General features: G+C 36.1%; 1 protein-coding gene across 9 annotated transcripts in view; it reads right to left on the reverse strand.

Moving 5' to 3' along the window:
- NF1 (neurofibromin 1) overlaps positions 1-17,971 on the reverse strand; it is a 281,702-nt gene that overhangs the window by 118,803 nt on the left and 144,928 nt on the right. For 7 of the 9 annotated variants that reach the window (XM_032428720.1, XM_032428715.1, XM_032428713.1 and 4 more), the window contains 2 exons: positions 13,606-13,741; positions 2,725-2,787 (listed from right to left, as the gene is read on the reverse strand). In XM_032428720.1, coding sequence (XP_032284611.1) covers positions 2,725-2,787; positions 13,606-13,741 — 199 coding nt within the window. The remainder of the gene's footprint in view (positions 1-2,724; positions 2,788-13,605; positions 13,742-17,971) is intronic. The other 2 variants (XM_032428718.1, XM_032428721.1) reach the window with 1 other exon arrangement.

Here is a 17,971-nt window from a genome sequence, read left to right on the forward strand (position 1 = left end):
AAATGAATGTATACATTTATACAGACAAAATTCTTCATACAATTTCAGAATGTTCAGGGACCACTATTGCTACTGAGTGGTTCTTTTAGAACTCCCAAATTTTAATCTTAAAACAGAAGAAACTTAACAGCAAACCTACAAAATTTTAAAGCTTTAAGGAATGAGTTAGCAAGCAATCATTAAAACTGCTTTATATTTAATTTCAAATAGGTTGTTTTAAAAGAATAAGCACATACTCAGTTTAATCCACTAAAATCCTAAAACAGTTCTTAAAAAATTAAAAGACATAATTTGGCTTCCAAAGAACCATTTATAAAATACTTAACCTGCTGTGAAAGTATCTCATAAAAACCAGCACATTTTTGAAAAATGCTACTTAATAGTTTTGTCTAGAACAAAAAAGTTTTAAAGTGTGACTCACACTTATACCTGATTTGTACTTAATACTATTCAATTTCAAAATTTAATGAAAATTTGGGTGAATTATTTCCCAAAGGGAGAATACTGTCAAACTTCTGAAAAGTACTACACCTTTACTATCCTCCACATCTTCAAAAATTCTTGTCAAAAATCAAAGTACCCACACCTCAGAAACACAATACTGTTTCTGGTATCATAAAATTCTTTATCTCACTGATGATAGTATATTTTTGGACCTAAAACCTGGGATGTGTAATGAATATCAATAAAAATGCTATATAACAAGTTTCATGAGACAATTTATAAAAAGTTTTTTCTTTCACCACTAATGAACATCAATGCAATTTTACTTCATAGTATACATACTCAAGTGGTTTTTTTTAATCTATAAAAAATCTAATTTAGATCCCAAACACATTCTGCATAAAAGAACAAAGTTGGGCTAGTCTGTATGCTAAAACCAGTTATCTGTCAAATGTCCTCTTTACTCCCCTTAGTAAAATCTGAACAAAATGGTACAAATAAATACAGTAATAAACTTTACATTAGCAAGAGGATCACTACCCACACATGCTTGATTACCTAAGTGAGGCATACAATAAACTTCTCAAAGGAGTTCTAATTATACATTATTTGTTTGAGTATAATAAATGGAATTATCTGTAATATGACTACACAGCTAATAAACCAGGAGCCAGGACCTTCTCTCTTATTTTACATATTCCAATCCATTACACATATACCCCAAAAAAGAGCTTGCTTTTTAAAGAAAATATCATTAAATTCTTAAGCCAAGACTCCATAAACCAACGTTTTAAATTTATGATGACTATATTGTCTTCATACTTTGGAATGTGTTCTAAAATACCTCAAATTACCAATTAGTTTCCCTTTGTTTCCATGAGGACCTCATATCACCTGTGCTGAAAAATACATTCCAAAACTCAGCATTACCCAGAAACTTAAAAAAAAAAAAAATCTGAAAATAACACTAGTAGAAAACATTTCAAAGAACAATTTTAGACAAAATCTTAATTTAAAAAAAAAGCAGTGTTAGGAGGCTAGAAAACATGCTCTTAGAGAAACACAGAGAGCTGGAATTTTAATTTTTGTGATATACTACACAATGCCATTAGTAAAACACTGAACAAGAGTGTTAGAAATAGTAAATTTCAACAGTGATGGTGTATATATGTTAAACCCATATATGCTGAGAATTAGAAGCATTAGAAAGAAATGTTTTAAGCAAGACAGCCATCCAATCCAATCCATTTGCTCACAGCTGACCAAACTTACTTAACATACTCAAAATCCTGAGTGTACAAAAGCACAGGTGTCTAAATTTTAATTTAGTTCTGAATTTAAAACAGGAACTTATTATGTGTAAAGCCTAGACAAGGAATGAAAGATGAAACCAAATGTATATGCTAAATTTTACCTTTGTACCTAAACTACCTACATGACTCCTAAAGGTTTTTTTTTTACATCTTTCTCTAAAATCATTTGGATTATATGAAGTCATAGTGATAATGACGAATTCAAAATGAATGCACATTTGGACCAAATTCCACTCGTAGGGAAGAAAATAATTATGAATACTGTAATTTTCTTCCTTTTAGTTAGGGCAAGTTCATAGAAATAGGCAGTATATTCTTATCATGTTTCTCTACAAATAGGGAGTCACTGAGTTTTCCTTTATTTCAAAAGTACTATATTCTCAGTCCCAATAGTTTAATAATGACTTTCTCTAAGGTAGAGGTTTACCATTAGGATTTTTATAATCTAAGCACAAATATCTAGATTCTGGCTGAGACTGTTTAGATAAAAATATAAGGAGTAAAAAATGAAACTTTTAGGTAAGATTGAGAATGTGACACTTTCCCTCCATATACTTCTAACAATGAAGAAAAACTTTCACCTCTAGGAAAAGAAACCACTCACATTACCTGCAACAAGAAGCAAGAATGAAGAGAGTCAGCATTTCCTAAGGCCTTGAAATTAAGTTTCTTTTGCATTCATTTATAATTTTAAACATAACAATAATAAAATTAGACGAGGGATATCCAATGCAACAAATGCCCCCAAAACGCCTTTGGGATAAATCAAACCAAAGGAACACAGAGAATGTTTTGATGTAACTTAATTCCAGGGTTAATCGAAATGAAAGCTATTTTGTGCCAGAATTAGTAGAATGATTTTACAGTGAAGGTCAAATAGGCTGAAGTGAAGATGTTCTTAACAAACAGCAAAAGATTTTTGTTTTGCTTTGAAAGAAACAGCTAATAAAAAGTTCTCCAAACTTACTGATTTTTTGTTTTCCTTTTTTTCTTTTACTGTAGCTTTATTCAGTAGGGAGTGGCAAGTTGCCTACAGAACAGAGATGAGCACAAACAAGTCACAGCACCAACTACATACAGCAACAAAAACAATGTTGGCTTGTACATAAAATTACATGATCAAATGTAACACAAATGGAATCAACAAAAAATTAGACATCAACTGAATTTTGAGGGATGAATTTTATTTCTGGATTTTAATTTTTATTACATTTTTAAGCCAAAGCACTAAATAAACAGCAAGAAATGTTGAGACAATCATATCTACTATTTCTGGCTATAAATTACAGAAAAGTTCTCCCCAAGTAAATTTGAGGATATTTAATAACTACATTTAATTCCTAGCTTTTGATAAATTTCATGTAAGATGTTCATTATAAGTAGATCACACACTAAAAACACTTCTATGTGTCTACATAATTTTTTCTTGATAAATACTTCTCTGTGTATCCTTCAATTGACTTAAAGTTCTTTTTTCAACAGCTGGCATTTAATTTACATCTACTGATTTAAAAAATAAACATTAAATGGCTAAATATAATGGTAAAATTCACTTTAGAGATTCTGAATTAAAAATCTCTAAGAAAGATTCTCTTAAAATTTCACATATTTTTCTGTTTGCAGGCTACTTCCTGAAAAAGTTCTAATCAGAGGAGGTTAAAAGTTCTGCAACATTTGGAAGAAGAATGTTACCAGCTCAACTAGAAATAAGCATTAATTAATATTAAAGTGAAGAAACTGCAGAGAAAATTATAGAACAAAACTGTAAGCCCACTTAAAATTTTTCACATATTTGACTACCAGAATGTATCAAAAAACAAAGCACCAAAAAGGAAAAACAAAAAACAAAAAACACAGAAATATTGGCTTCACCTCTGAGAGTTCCTTCTAAGCCAAAGAGTTCTTTCATATGTATGTGTACATACATATACACATACATGTGTGTGTGTGTGTGTATATATATATATAATTTTTTTTTTAATTAGGCTCCACACCCAGCGTGCAGCTCAACATAGGGCTTGAACTCATGATCCTGAGATCAAAATCCTGAGATCAAGACCCAAGCTGAGACCAAGAGTCAGACGCTTAACTGAGTGAGCCACCCTAGGCCAGAGTTCTTTTAAAATTAAGACTCCTGGTTGGACTAGACAAAGCACATTTTTTTTTAATACCTTTAAAACCAAGTTAAATCCACCATACATGGCACTTTATTCTAGAAATTCAGTGCATTCAACACCATAACCTTAAAGTTACTTCGTTTGTTCATCCATCCATCCACCTATCCACCCATCCACCCACCCATCCATCCATCCATCCAAGGAGTTATTGTGCATCTAACATGCTAGATACCACCCTAGGCATCAGAAAACATTAGTAAAACAAGACGACACAGTCCTTTCCTCATGGGGCTTTGGTTCAAACTTTAGACTATATACAAAATACTAGTAACCAAACAGATCACGAAAACGCAGTTTCATGCATTTTTTTTCAATTATGGTATATAATTATCATTTATAGCCTTAAAAAATTGGTGTCAACTACTTCAGTTTGAAGAAGCAGTTTTACTTGGAAAAGATGACATTTACTTAGAATCATATTTAGCTCTTTCTCAGAATTCTCTCACCATAACTTAAGAGACTATCCATTCTGGGAATTATTTTCTCATTATAGGTATCTCCTGCTTTTCAAAAGTTCGCTTTCACAAAAGACCTAAATTAGTACCTATTTCTGCTAACTAAAAGAAATCCAGGAAACAAACTGAGGGTTGCTGGAGTGGTGGGGGGTGGGAGGGACGGGGTGGCTGGGTGACGGACATTGGGGAGGGTGAATTGTGTGAGACTGTTGAATCACAGACCTGTACCTCTGAAACAAATAATACATTATATGTTTAAAAAAAAAAAAAAAAGAAGAAGATAGTAGGAAGGGAAAAATGAAGGGGAGGAAATCAGAGGGGAAGACGAACCATGAGAGACTATGGACTCTGAGAAACAAACTGAGGGTTCTAGACGGGAGGGGGGCTAGGGGGATGGGTTAGCCTGGTGATGGGTATTAAAGAGGGCACGTACTGAAAAAGGAAAAAAAAAAAAAAGAAAGAAATCCAGGGAAAATAGCAAAAAGCGAATATTGCAATCAATGTTTGCTTTGCAGCCAGCCATTAGAGAGGCAGCACACTCCCCAAGCACTGAGTGGCTGCCAAGTTCCTTCTCCAGGAGCTACACTCAGCATCTCAGCCTCCAAGTTGCCACAGCTCTGAACTTGTCTATGAGCATCTGTGCTCTATCTCCATTTAGTGTGTGCATCCATAAGCAAGATGTGTCCTAAGGTATCAGAAAAGCCTAAGAGTTTGTAAGGGTGTTACACTTGGCATAAACTGGATGTAATTAAGCATTTCAATTGTGGTGAATGAAATAAAGACACTGTGTATGCACTGAACTTGCCTGCATCCACCCTTCATACTATTTACTCAGAGAGAAACAATCTTCGAAGTTGCTGAAGTTACTAATTGGTTCTGCCAGTAGGAAAGTGGTCTCTTTTAGTCAGCATCCAGTAATGGATGCAATGGAAAGTCTATTGCTTGAGTGGATTGGTGGGCGAACAAAGCATGGTGTTCCATTAAGTTATCTTACACTTCAGGATAAATCAATTTTTTTAGTAAGCCGAAAGGAAAGTACTGGACAATGATGATCAAAGTGTTGTAAAAGTATAATTTAAAGGTAGTCATGGGTGGTTTGATCGGTTTTGAGCCAAGGGCAGCTTCGTAGCTTAAAGGTTACTGGAGAGAGTGCTTCAGCTGATAATGAAGCTGCTGAAAAGTTCCCAAAAGAACTGACAAAAATAATTATAGCAGGTGGTTATTCATATAAGCAAGTATTTAACTTCAATTTATTATTGGAAAAACTGAGCAAGACATTTATTTCAATAGAAGAAAAGCAGGCTAAGGGACACAAGGCGTCAAAGGACAAGCTTAACGCCCACTAGTAACACCACTGGTGATGCTATCCTTAGGCCTCTACTAGTGTACCACTCAGAAAATCCAAAGGCACTTAAAGCCATTGATAAGAATACACTTCTTGTGTTTCATTCACATCCAAGCAGTTGGAATATCCAAGTGATTTCTTTCTGAGTACATGAGTACATTAGTCCTTTTGTTGAAAATACTGTAGAGAAAATAATCTTGATAATAGGTGTCTTCTGATTGTTGAAAATTGTGCTGCTCATCCACCTGGCATTACTGAGTATGGCAATAACATTCCTATGTGTTCTTCCTGCCAAATATGATGTTGTTGATACAACCATGTGTCCCAGGCCTAATAGCCACAATTAAGGCTTACTATATGCAAAATGTGACGCATCTTATTCTAAGTGCCATTGACAGAGAAGCCAATTCCAAAGCATCTTTACAAGGGATCTGGAAAGACTACAATATAAAACTGGCAATCGCCAACTCTGGAGATGCTCTTGATAGGGTTACAGTCTGGATGTGAAACGGTGCTTAGAGGGCTGTCTCCTGAAGCAGGGAACAATTTTAAAGGCTTCAAACCAACAACAATAAATATGGCAACACTGACTTTGGCTAAGGAGGCTTGGTTTGTGGAAACTGATGAAAATGATGGTGAAGGTTTTGGCATCCCACGATCAAGAATTGACAGATGAAGAGCTGATGCAATTGCAAGAGGAAAGAACACCAATCGACATTGAACACAACAGTGAATGGCCTAAAAGTGAAGTTATCCAAGAACTGAACGTGAAGCACATGAGATTTTTGCTATGATGGACAGTGCTGCAGTGATTGCAGAAAAGTATGGCTTTAATTTTGAAAGGGCATGTAGGTTTAGGGGCAGGTTTACAGAATGTTTTGAATGCCTACAAATAACTGTAGTATAAAAAAATGTGAGAGGCTAAGCAGTTGAGCATACTGTTGTATTTCAAGCTTTCCACATCAGCCACATTAGCCACAGCAGAGGATGAACCTGGACCTTTGACATCGAGGTAGGCAGACACAGAAGAAGGTGTAGACATTAGTGACCTGCTTGCACTGATAGATTTAGACAGTGATGTTAATAGATGACACTCTTCCTCTCTCTCTCCTCTACTCTATTCCTCTACCTTCCACCACCCCAACCTCCAACACCCCAGCCTAACACACCACCATCACCACCTGTCAGCCCTCTGGTGTGCTTGCTGTCGTCCCAATTCTGGTAAGTGAAACTACACTGTACATAAATTATTTGTACTTTATACAGGCTGTGTATTTATTGTATTATTCCTGTTTTTACTATATGTTAATGTTATTTTAGGTTTTATGTGTTATGTGGCATGATTTGGTTGGTTATTTTGGGGGTCTGGGAACACTAAAAAATTTTCCATATAAATTAATAGTAACTGCTTCTTCCCTTTATGCCACTTTGGCTTACAAAAAGTTTCACAGGAACATTCTACTTTGGGATAGCAGGGAAAACCTGTCTTCCAAAACTATGAGGAGGAAAAGTAGAAATAAATACATGAGAAAATGCCTTAATTATAAATCTAACACATGTTCACAGTTGGCTATCCCTACATAATCTTAACCCAGTCCACTATGTAAGGGGGCATAAAAAATAAGAGACCTGGTTAAAGCATGATTCAAAAAAGGCTTAACAGTCAAAAATATGAACTCAAGAAAAGGGAACTAACACTCAGAGAAGTTTAGCTAGCAATATCCTCACTTAGCTTTCAAAATTTTCCAAGTAAGTCCCAAAGCAGGAGCCACATTTACTCGAGGAAACAATCAAGTACTATCCCTCCCAGGAGAACACAAAAGTACAAAGGTACCATTATGTTATTGCCAAAGTCAAAAGGGCAAGAGAAAGCCAGAAGAAGAAAGATGAATAAAAGAGCAAACTAAGGGGAAAACCACTTTTGGTAGGAGACTCAATGAAAGAATAACTTGAGATCAAAGTTTTTTTTTCTTTCTTCTTTCTTTTAATTAGTAAATGTAAAATTCCCTGTTATCAATCACTTATTAAAAAACAAAACCTTATTTATAAATAATACAGCACTTTTGCTCTATAGTACTCCCAACAATAAATTTCCCCAATACTTCAAAACAACACACTGACACAACATTTAAACAATATTCTTAAAAAGGATAATCTTATGTGAAATATTTAATATGATAATTCAGGTCTGTTATAATACAGGATGTTTTATTATGGAGTGCTTTAAAAAGCACAACACATAATGCTTAATAAGCCACAAATGATCACCTTACTCTATTTTCTGATTTATTTTCACTACCTCCCTCCCTTCCTATAAAAGCTGGCAAGCATCTTGTTTACTTGGGTGGAATGGATGGGAAAGTTTTATTCCTTCATTAAATATTTTCCTAAGTACTTACAAAGTGCCAAGCCCTGTTCCTTTTACCTTTTCAGAATCGTGGTCGCAAACTGGACTCCAAGTTTGACGATACAAAAAAATTTTTTTTCCTTTAGGATGACAACCACATGAAAAGTTTCTACTAAAATCTAGTAAGTCATGTAATCAGGCAGTCAGTAACCATTCACTTTTAAGTCAAGTGAAAGCCACTGCCACTTCAGAAATCCACTTGACCACCTTCCTCCAATTTCCTCTGCCTCCAAACTTCACCTCTGATAACTACAAGTCTGATCTTTTTCCATGAGTTTTGTTTTGTTTTTAAGATTCCACATATAAGTGAAATCATACAGTATTTGTCTCTGACTTATTTCACTTAGCATAATACCTTCAAGGGCCATGTACATGGTCACAAATGGTAAGATTTCCTCATTTTGTATGGCTGATTAATATTCCATTGTCCATATACCCACAGTTCTTTTAATCCATTCATCTGTTGATGGACACTTGGGTTGTTTCCATGTCTTGGCTATTCTAAGTAATTCTGCTATGAACCTGGGGGTGCAGGTATCTTTTCAAGTTAGTATTTTCATTTCAATATATCCCCAGAACTGGAAGTGCTGAATGATACGGTAGTTCTTTTTTTTTTTTTTTTTTTAAATTTTTTTATTTATTTATTTGACAGAGAGAGACAACAGCGAGAGAGGGAACACAAGCAGGGGGAGTGGGAGAGGGAGAAGCAGGCTTCCCGCAGAGCAGGGAGCCCGATGCGGGGCTCGATCCCAGGACTCCGGGATCATGACCTGAGCCGAAGGCAGATGCTTAACGACTGAGCCACCCAGGCGCCCCGGTAGTTCTATTTTTAATTTTTTGAGGATTTTCCATATTAGCTATACCAACTTACAACTACACCAACAGTGCACAAGGGTTCCCATTTTTCTCTATCCATGTCAGCATTTGTTATCTCTAGTTTTTTTGATGATGGCCATTCTAACAGGTGTGAGGTGCTATCTCACTGTGGTTTTAATCTGCATTTCCCTAATGATTAGTGATGTTGAGCATCTTTCCACGTATCTTTTGGCCTTTCATGTAACTTCCTCAGAAAAATGTCTATTCCCAAGTGTCCACTGCCCATTTTAAATTGGGGTGGTGTTTTTTGTTTGTTTTTTGTACTGAAAATTGTGTAAGTTTGTAATATATTTTTAATATTAACCCCTTATTAGATATATGGTTTGCAAATATTTTTCCCACTCCATAGGTTGTCTTTTCACTTTGTTGATGGTGTGCTTGCTGTGCAGAAGCTTTCGAGTTTAATGTAGTCTCACTTATTTATTTTTGAGTTTGTTGTGCTTTAGGTGTCACCTCCAAAAAGATCATTACCAAGACCCATGCCAAGAAGCTTTATTCCTATGTTTTCTTCTAGTAGTTTCATGGTTTCAAGTCTTACATTTAAATCTTTAATCCATTTTGAGTTAATCTGTGTGAGGGTGTAAGATGGTTCCAGTTTCATTCTTTTACATATGAATATTCAGTGATCCCAGCACCATTTATTGAAAAGACTGTCTTTTCTCCATTAAGTATTCTTGGCTTGCCTGTCAAATATTAGTTGACTATATATGCTTGGCTTTATTTCTGGGCTCTTGATTCTGTTTCACTGGTCAGTCTGCCCATTTTTATGCCAATACATACTGTTCTGATGACTATAGCTTTAAATCAGGAAGTGGTACCTTTTTCATTCTTTCTCAGGACTGCTTTGGCAATTTGGGGTCTTTTGTGGTTCCATACAAATTTTAGGAGTATTTTTTCTACTTCTGTGAAAAAGGCCATTCAAAACTTGATAGCGATTGCACTGAATCTATAGATGGCTTTTGGGAGCATTCATATTTAAACGATTAATTCTTCCAATCCATGAACATAGGATACCTTTCCCATTTATCTGTGTCTTCTTCAATTTTTCTCATCAATGTCATAGTTCCAGCATAGAGATCTTTCACCTCCTTAAATTTATTCCTAAGCATTTTATTGTTTTGATGCTATTGTAAATGGGATAGATTTTTTTCATAAATTTCATTGTTAGTGTACAGAAATACTACTGATTTTTGTATGTTAATTATGTATACTGCAACTTTACTGAGTTCACTGATCAGTTCTGCTTTTTGGTTGTCTTTGGGGTTTCCTATATATAAAATTATGTCATCTGCAAGTACAGACAATTTTACTTTTTCCTTTCCAATACTGATACTTTTTATTTTTCTTACCTGACTGCTCTAGGTAGTACTTGTAGTATTATGTTGAATAGGAGCAGTAAGAGTAGACACCCTTGTTTTGTTCCTGATCTTAGAGGAAACGTTTTCAACCTTTTACCATTGAGTATATTAGTTGTATGGTTGTCATTTATGGCCTTTATTATGTTGACATATGTTCCTTCTACACCTAACTTACTAAAATGGATGTTAAATTTTGTCAAACGCTTTTTCTGCATTTATTGAGATGACCATATGATTATTTTCTTTCATTGTATTAATGTGATGTATCGCACTAATTGATCTGTGTATGTTCAACCATCCTTGCACCCAAGGATAAATTCCACTTGACCATAGTATATGATTATTTTAATATGCTGCTGAATTCAGTTTGCTAGTAATTTATTGAGAATTTTTGCAGCTATACTCATCAATGATATTGACTGGACTGTAGTTTTCTTTTCTAGCAGTGTCCTTTTCTGGTTTTGGTATCAGGGTAATGCTGACTTCATAAAATGGGTTTAGAGTGTTCCCTCCTCTTCAGCTTTTTTAAGAGTTTGAGAAGGATTGGTGTTCATTTTTCTGTAAATGTTTGGTAAAATTCACCAGTGAAACCAGCTGGTCCTGGGATTTTCTTTATTGGGAGAATTTTATAGTAATTGGTTTATTCAGAGTTTCTACTTCTTCCTCAATCTAAGTTGTATGTTTCTAAGAATTTTTCCATTTCTTCTAGGTTGTCCAGTTTGTTGACATATAGTTGTTCACAGTAGCCTCTTATAATCCTTTTAATTTCTGTGGTATCAGTTGTGATATCTCCTTTTTCATTTCTAATTTTGTTGATTTCGCTCCTTCCTCTCTTTTCCTTGGTTAGTCTAGCTAAAGGTTTGTCAATTTTGTTTATCTTTTCAAAGAACCAACTCTTAGTTTGGTTAATCTTTTCTACTGTTGTTCTGTAGTTATTTCTATTTCATTTATTTCTGCTCTAATCTTTATTATTTCCTTTCTTCTGCTAACTTTGAGCTCAGTTTGTTCTTTTTCTAATCCCTTAAGGCAGAGAATTAGGTTGCTTATTTGGGATCTTTCCTGCTTCTTTTTTTTTTTTTTTTTTAAAGATTTTATTTATTTGACAGAGAGAGATAGCGAGAGCAGGAACACAAGCAGGGGGAGTGGGAGAGGGAGAAGCAGGCTTCCTGCCGAGCAGGGAGCCCGATGTGGGACCTGATCCTAGGACCCCAGGATCATGACCTGAGCCGAAGGCAGACGATTAACGACTGAGCCACCCAGGCGCCCTCTTTCCTGCTTCTTAACAGCGGTGTTTATTGGTATGAACTTCCCTTTTAGACTGCTTTTTGCTGCATCCCACATGTTGTGGTATACTGTGTTCCCATTTTCATTTGTCTCAAGAAACTTTTTTATTTCCCCTTTAATTTCTTCTTTGATCCATTAATTGTTCAGTGTAGTATTTAATTTCCATGTGTTCACCTATTTTCCAGTTTTCCTCATGTAATTGATTTCTAGCTTCATACCACTGTGTTCAGATAAGATACTTGGTATGATTTCAATCTTCTTGAATCTGCTAAAACTTGTGTGGCCTAACATATGGTCTATCCTAGAAAATGTTCCATGTATGCTTGAGAAGAATGTATATTCTGTGGATGTTAGAATGGTCAATATATGTCTGTTAGGTCCATTTGGTCTATAAGTGTTGTTCAAATCTGCTGTTTCCTTATTCTCTGTCTGGATGATCTATCCATTGTTGAGAGTGGGATATTAAAGTCCCCAACCAATACTGTATTACTATTCATTTCTTCTTTTAGGTCTGTTAGTTTTTGCTTTATATATTTAGGTGCTCCAATGCTGGGCACATAAATACTTATAACTATTATATCTTCTGGATGTATTAATCCCTTTTTATTATTATATAATGACCTTCTTTGTCTCTTTTTACCATTTTTAGTTTAAAATCTATTTGGTCTGAAATAAGTATAACTATCCTTGCTTTTTTTTTTTTTTTTTTTTTTGGTTACCATTTGCTTGAGATGACTTTTTCCATCCCTTCATTCTCAGTTATTGTGTGTCTTTAGGGCTAACATGAATCTCTTGTATGCAGCATATTTTTGGATCTTGTTTTGTTATCCATTCAGCCACTCTATGTCTTTCAATCAGGAAAACTTAGTCCACTTATATTTAAAGTAATTATTGATAGGAAAGGACTTACTATTGCCATTTTGTTAACTGTTTTCTGGTTGTAAGTCTTTTTTTTTTTTAAATAGATACAGCAGAAACAGCTTTATAAATAGCAATGTGGGAATAATTCACACAGAGCAGCCTGGAATAGCTTTTTAAAATGGTGATTTCACTGATCTTGCTAATGTCTCTAAGCAACTGAAGCCCTGTGCTAAAAAACAAATGGCTGGGGATGACTCTGCAAAGAAAAAGACACAAAGGCAAGAGTTTTGGTAAATGCATAAATTCTTTCCCCTGTACCCACCCCTGTCCCAAACTCCAGACCCACTAATGTTTCTTCCAGAATCACAGTTTAAACAGGCTAATATAGATCTGCACTAATTTCCCCTGGAATGATTAAATCATCCTTGAAACTACATATGCAATTCAAAAACACAGTGAAAGCCATAAAGAGAACACAGACCTAATTTCCTCAATATACAGGGGATGACTGTGGACATCTGAACCCAGAAGCATTACTGCAGTGCTAGTGCTAGAAAGTGTAATAATTTGATCTGAATGATGATGCAATATATTTTATAAGTAGCATTCTATATAAAATAAACAGATTAGTTTGTCCTAGGAAAACCTGACAAGAACACATGACATCTTTAAGACATCAAAATTATAAATCAAGCATTTCAACAGTATAAAAAGCAAGGAGTAGAGCTGCCTCACATGTGAAAAACCCTATGAGTAATTCAGGCAAAAGATAACCAAAAAAATTCCATAATATATCTTATTTCAACCATGTCTATTATACCCAATAGATTCTGTGTATTTTAAACTTGCTTCCAATGCAAGGAAAATTTATTATTTTTAGTACTCCCTTAAAATACTTCAAACTGTCTCCCGAGCAATATTTAAGTTTTTTCAAAGCCAACTCCAACAATTCTTAATGTATTAGTCATCCACATTGACTCTGTATTTTCAACCACCCACTATCAGCAGCTAAATCCCTCTTTAGTAAAGCATTCTTTTTACTTCAGCTTTGGATTAATAATGGTGCTCTCTAGGCTTAAGCATACCTGGTATAAACAGTGGCACACACTTCTAAGCTGAGGGGGGAATTCTGAAGAGGAACTGATGATGGCATGGAAGAACTTTTCAGTCATCTGAAGAAGGTTCCGTTGGTTTTCCTCAAGGCTCTCTGACTGCTCTAACCTGCAAAAAAAAAAAAAAGAGAGAGAGAGAGAGAGAAGGTAAAATCCATTTACAGTAAACAAATAAAAGTACTCTTTAAAAGAGACTTTCAGCCAAATGCAATGTTTGAACTTTGCTGGGATCTCGATTTGAATTAAAAAGACTGCAAAAAGGCAATACTGAGAACTGTGTATAAGAATTCTTATCCCCTTATATTCTCACAAATTTAGTATATACTCAGCTTAGTGCCATCTTCTCCATTCTGGGTATGTCTGCCTGCAGAAAAGATGTATTCTGGTTTGCTCTCCACCTTTAGGGTAAAAAGCTTTTCTGTGAGCCAAGTCTGTAGTTATCCAGCTGTGCAAGGGATGGAGTAGATGAGTCCAATTCAAGGTGACGTATTAGCGAGCCTATTTGCCCACAGGATCAAAAGCCACATACTCTAAAAACTGTTATCAGAAATAAAGGTAAAGGGCACCAGGGTGGCTCAGTCAGTTAAGCGTCTGCCTTCAGCTCAGGTCATGATCCCAGAGTCCTGGGATCGAGCCTCGAGTCAGGCTCCTGATCAATGGAGAGTCGGCTTCTCTCTTCTCTCTCTCCCTCTGCCCTTCCGCCCTGCTCCCCACCCCGCCTCATGTTCTTTCTTGCTCTCTATCTCAAATAAATTAATAAAATCTTTAAAAAAAGAAAGGAAGGAAGGAAGGAAGATAGGTAGGTAGGTGACAGCTGATTCCTGAGTGCTTCCCTCCCAGCCCTCCTCCTTCCATTCTTGGTTTTGAACTAGGGCAGGGAAGAGGAATATTATTTATTAGGCATCTCCAACCCCAATGAATCCATGTGTCAAGCCACTTTAAAAATATACAATATGTGCATATTTTATTGGAGCTAATGTACAGAGAACACATGAAAGAATGACAGGTGATAATGAATTACAGTTAGAAAACTCTGTACTTTATCTTGTAGTCAACAGGGAACAATAGATGTTCTACAAAACAGAGTAACAAGAAGATTTAAGTTTCATAATAATTCCTACAGCAAATGACCTGAAAAATGAAAAAGACAATGTTGGGGCAATAATGGGGAAATCACAGCAAAAGTCAATGGGATCACTATTTACAACTATACCAAAAAGAATAAAATACCTAGGAAAATACTCAACCAAAGTGGTGAAAGACCTCTATACTCTTAAAATTATAAGACATTGATGAAAGAAACTGACGACAACACAAACTAGAGGAAAGATACACCATGCTCATGGATTATTATTAAAATGTGTATACGCCCAAAGCAATCTGCAGAGTCAATACAATTCCTGTCAAAATACCAAGTGTTTTTACCAAACTGGAATAAATAATTCTAAAGAATCACAAAAGACTTCAAAGAGACAAAGAAATCTTGAGAAAGAATTAAAAACTAGAGGTATCACAATCCCAGATGTCAAGATATACTACAAAACTACAGTAATCAAGACAGTATGGTACTGGCACAATAACAGTCACATAGATCAATGGAACAGAAAAAAGAGCCCAGAAATAAACCTATGCCTATACTGTCAATTAATCTATGACAAAGTAGGCAAGAATATACAATGAGGAAGACTGTCTTTTCAATAAATGGTATTGAGAAACTGGACAACTATGTGCAAAAGATTGAAACTGGAGCAATTTCTTATAGCATATGCAAAAACAAACTCTAAATAGATTAAACCCCTAAATATGAGACCTGAAACCATAAAACTCCTAAAAGAAAACATAGGGAGTGATCCCTTGGATATCAGCCTTAACAACATATTTATGGATATGTCTCCACAGGCAAGGGAAACAAAAGCAAAAATAAACTATCGGGACTACACCAAAATAAAAAGCTTTTGCACAGCAAGGAAACCATCAATAAAATGAAATAGCAACCTACTGAATGGGAGAAGATATTTGCAAATGACATAACTGATAAGGGATTAATATCCAAAATATATAAGGAACTCACACAACACCCAAATACCCAAATAATCTGATATAAACAATGGACAGAGTGGGGGAAAAAAGAGGGGGAGTGCCTGGGTGGCTCAGTCGGTTAAGCGTCTGCCTTCGGCTCAGGTCATGACCCCAGAGTCCTGGGACTGAGCCCCGCACTGGGCTCCCTGCTCAGCTGGGAGTCTGCTTCTCCCTTTCCCACTGCCCCTACCCTCTGCCCCACTTGTGCACTCTCTTGCTCCCTCTCCAATATAAATAAATCTTCAAAAAAACAAAAAAAGAAAAATGAAAAATGGACAGAGCACCTGAAAAGACATTTTTCCAAGACATAAAGGTGATCCACACACACATGAAGAAATGCTCAACATCACTAATCATCAGGAAAATGCAAATCAAAACCACAGTGAGGTATTACCTTACACCAGTCAGAATGGTTAATATCAAAAACAATAAGAAATAACAAGTATTGATGAGGATATGAAGAAAAGGAAACACCTGTGCCCTGTTGATGGGAATGTAAATTGGTGCAATCATTGTGAAAAACAGTGTGAAGGTTCCTCAAAATTAAAAATGAAAATACCATATGATCCAGTAATTCCCATTACCTGGTATTTACCCAAAGAAAATGAAAACAGTAATTGAAAAGATACATGCACCCCTATGTTTACTGCAGCATTATTTACAATAGCCAACTCAATAGAAGCAACTCAAGTGTCCATCGACAGATTAACAGACAAAGTGTTACACACACACACACGCATGTGTGCACAGGAATATTACTCAACCATTAAAAAAGAATGCAATCTTGCCATTTGCAACAACATGGATGGACCTAGAAGTTATTAGCTAAGTGAAGTAAGTCAGAGAAAGGCAAACACTGTATGACTTCACTTATATGTGAAATCTAAAAAAACAAAACAGGGGTGCCAGGGTGGTACAGTAGGTTAAGCGACTGACTCTTGGTTTCAGCTCAGGTTGTGATGTCAGCTCAGGTTGTGAGCCCAGTGTCGGGCTCGTGCTCAGCACACAGAGTCTGCTTCACATTCTCCCTCCCTCCCTCTTTGACCCTCCCACTTGTGCGCTCGCTCTCTCAAATAAATAAACAAATCTTAAAAAACAAAACAAATGAACAAACCAAAAAAACCCACACTTTCAAATACAGAGAACAAACTGGTGGCTGCCAGAGGAGAGGTGGCTGAGGGGATGGGTGATACAGGCGAAGGAGATTAAGTGGTACAAACTTCCAGTTATAAAATACGTAAGTCATGGAGATGAAAATGAAAAGTACAGCATAGGGGATATAGTCGATAATGTTGTAACAACGTTGCATGGTGACAGATGGTGACTGCACTTATCATGAAGACCACTGAGTAATATACAGAACTGTGAAACCAAAATACTGTATACCTGAAACTAATATAACATTGTGTGTCAATTATACTTCAATAATAATTTTTAAAATCTGATTGAAAGGGGCGCCTGGGTGGCTCAGATGGTTAAGCGTCTGCCTTCGGCCCAGGTCATGATCCCAGGGTCCTGGGATCGAGCCCCACATCGGGCTCCTGGCTCAGCGGCGAGTCTGCTTCTCCCTCTCCCTCTGCCTTTCTCCCTGCTCATGTTCTCTGTCTCTCTCTCTCTGTCTCTTTGTCTCAAATGAATAAATAAAATCTTTAAAAAAAAATACATTTTAAAATCTGATTGAAAAAACAAAGTAAGATCAATACAGTATTGACTAAATAAATAATTATACAGCCAAACTATGAAGTATTACATAGCAGGTAAAAAGAATGAGATTAATCTTTCTATAGTGACATAGAAAGATCTATGAGATAGAGCTAAGTTAAAAAAATTAAGTTGTGGGGCGCCTGGGTGGCTCAGTTGGTTAAGCGACTGCCTTCGGCTCAGGTCATGATCCTGGAGTCCCGGGATCGAGTCCCACATGGGGCTCCCTGCTCGTCAGGGAGTCTGCTTCTCCCTCTGACCCTCCTCCCTCTCATGCTCTCTGTCTCTCATTCTCTCTCTCTCAAATAAATAAATAAAATCTTTAAAAAATAAAAAAATAAAAAAAAATAAAAAAAAAAAAATTAAGTTGTGGGGGCACGTGGGTGGCTCAGTCATTAGGCGTCTGCCTTCGGCTCAGGTCATGATCCCAGGGTCCTGGGATCAAGCCCCGCATCAGGCTCCCTGCTCTGTGGGAAGCCTGCTTCTCCCTCTCCCACTCCCCCTGCTTGTGTTCCCTCTCTGGCTGTCTTTCTCTCTGTCAAATAAATAAAACCTTAAA

The sequence above is a fragment of the Phoca vitulina genome, unplaced genomic scaffold (genome assembly GCF_004348235.1).
Source record: "Phoca vitulina isolate PV1807 unplaced genomic scaffold, GSC_HSeal_1.0 scaffold40, whole genome shotgun sequence".
In the NCBI taxonomy this organism is placed as follows: Eukaryota; Metazoa; Chordata; class Mammalia; order Carnivora; family Phocidae; genus Phoca; species Phoca vitulina.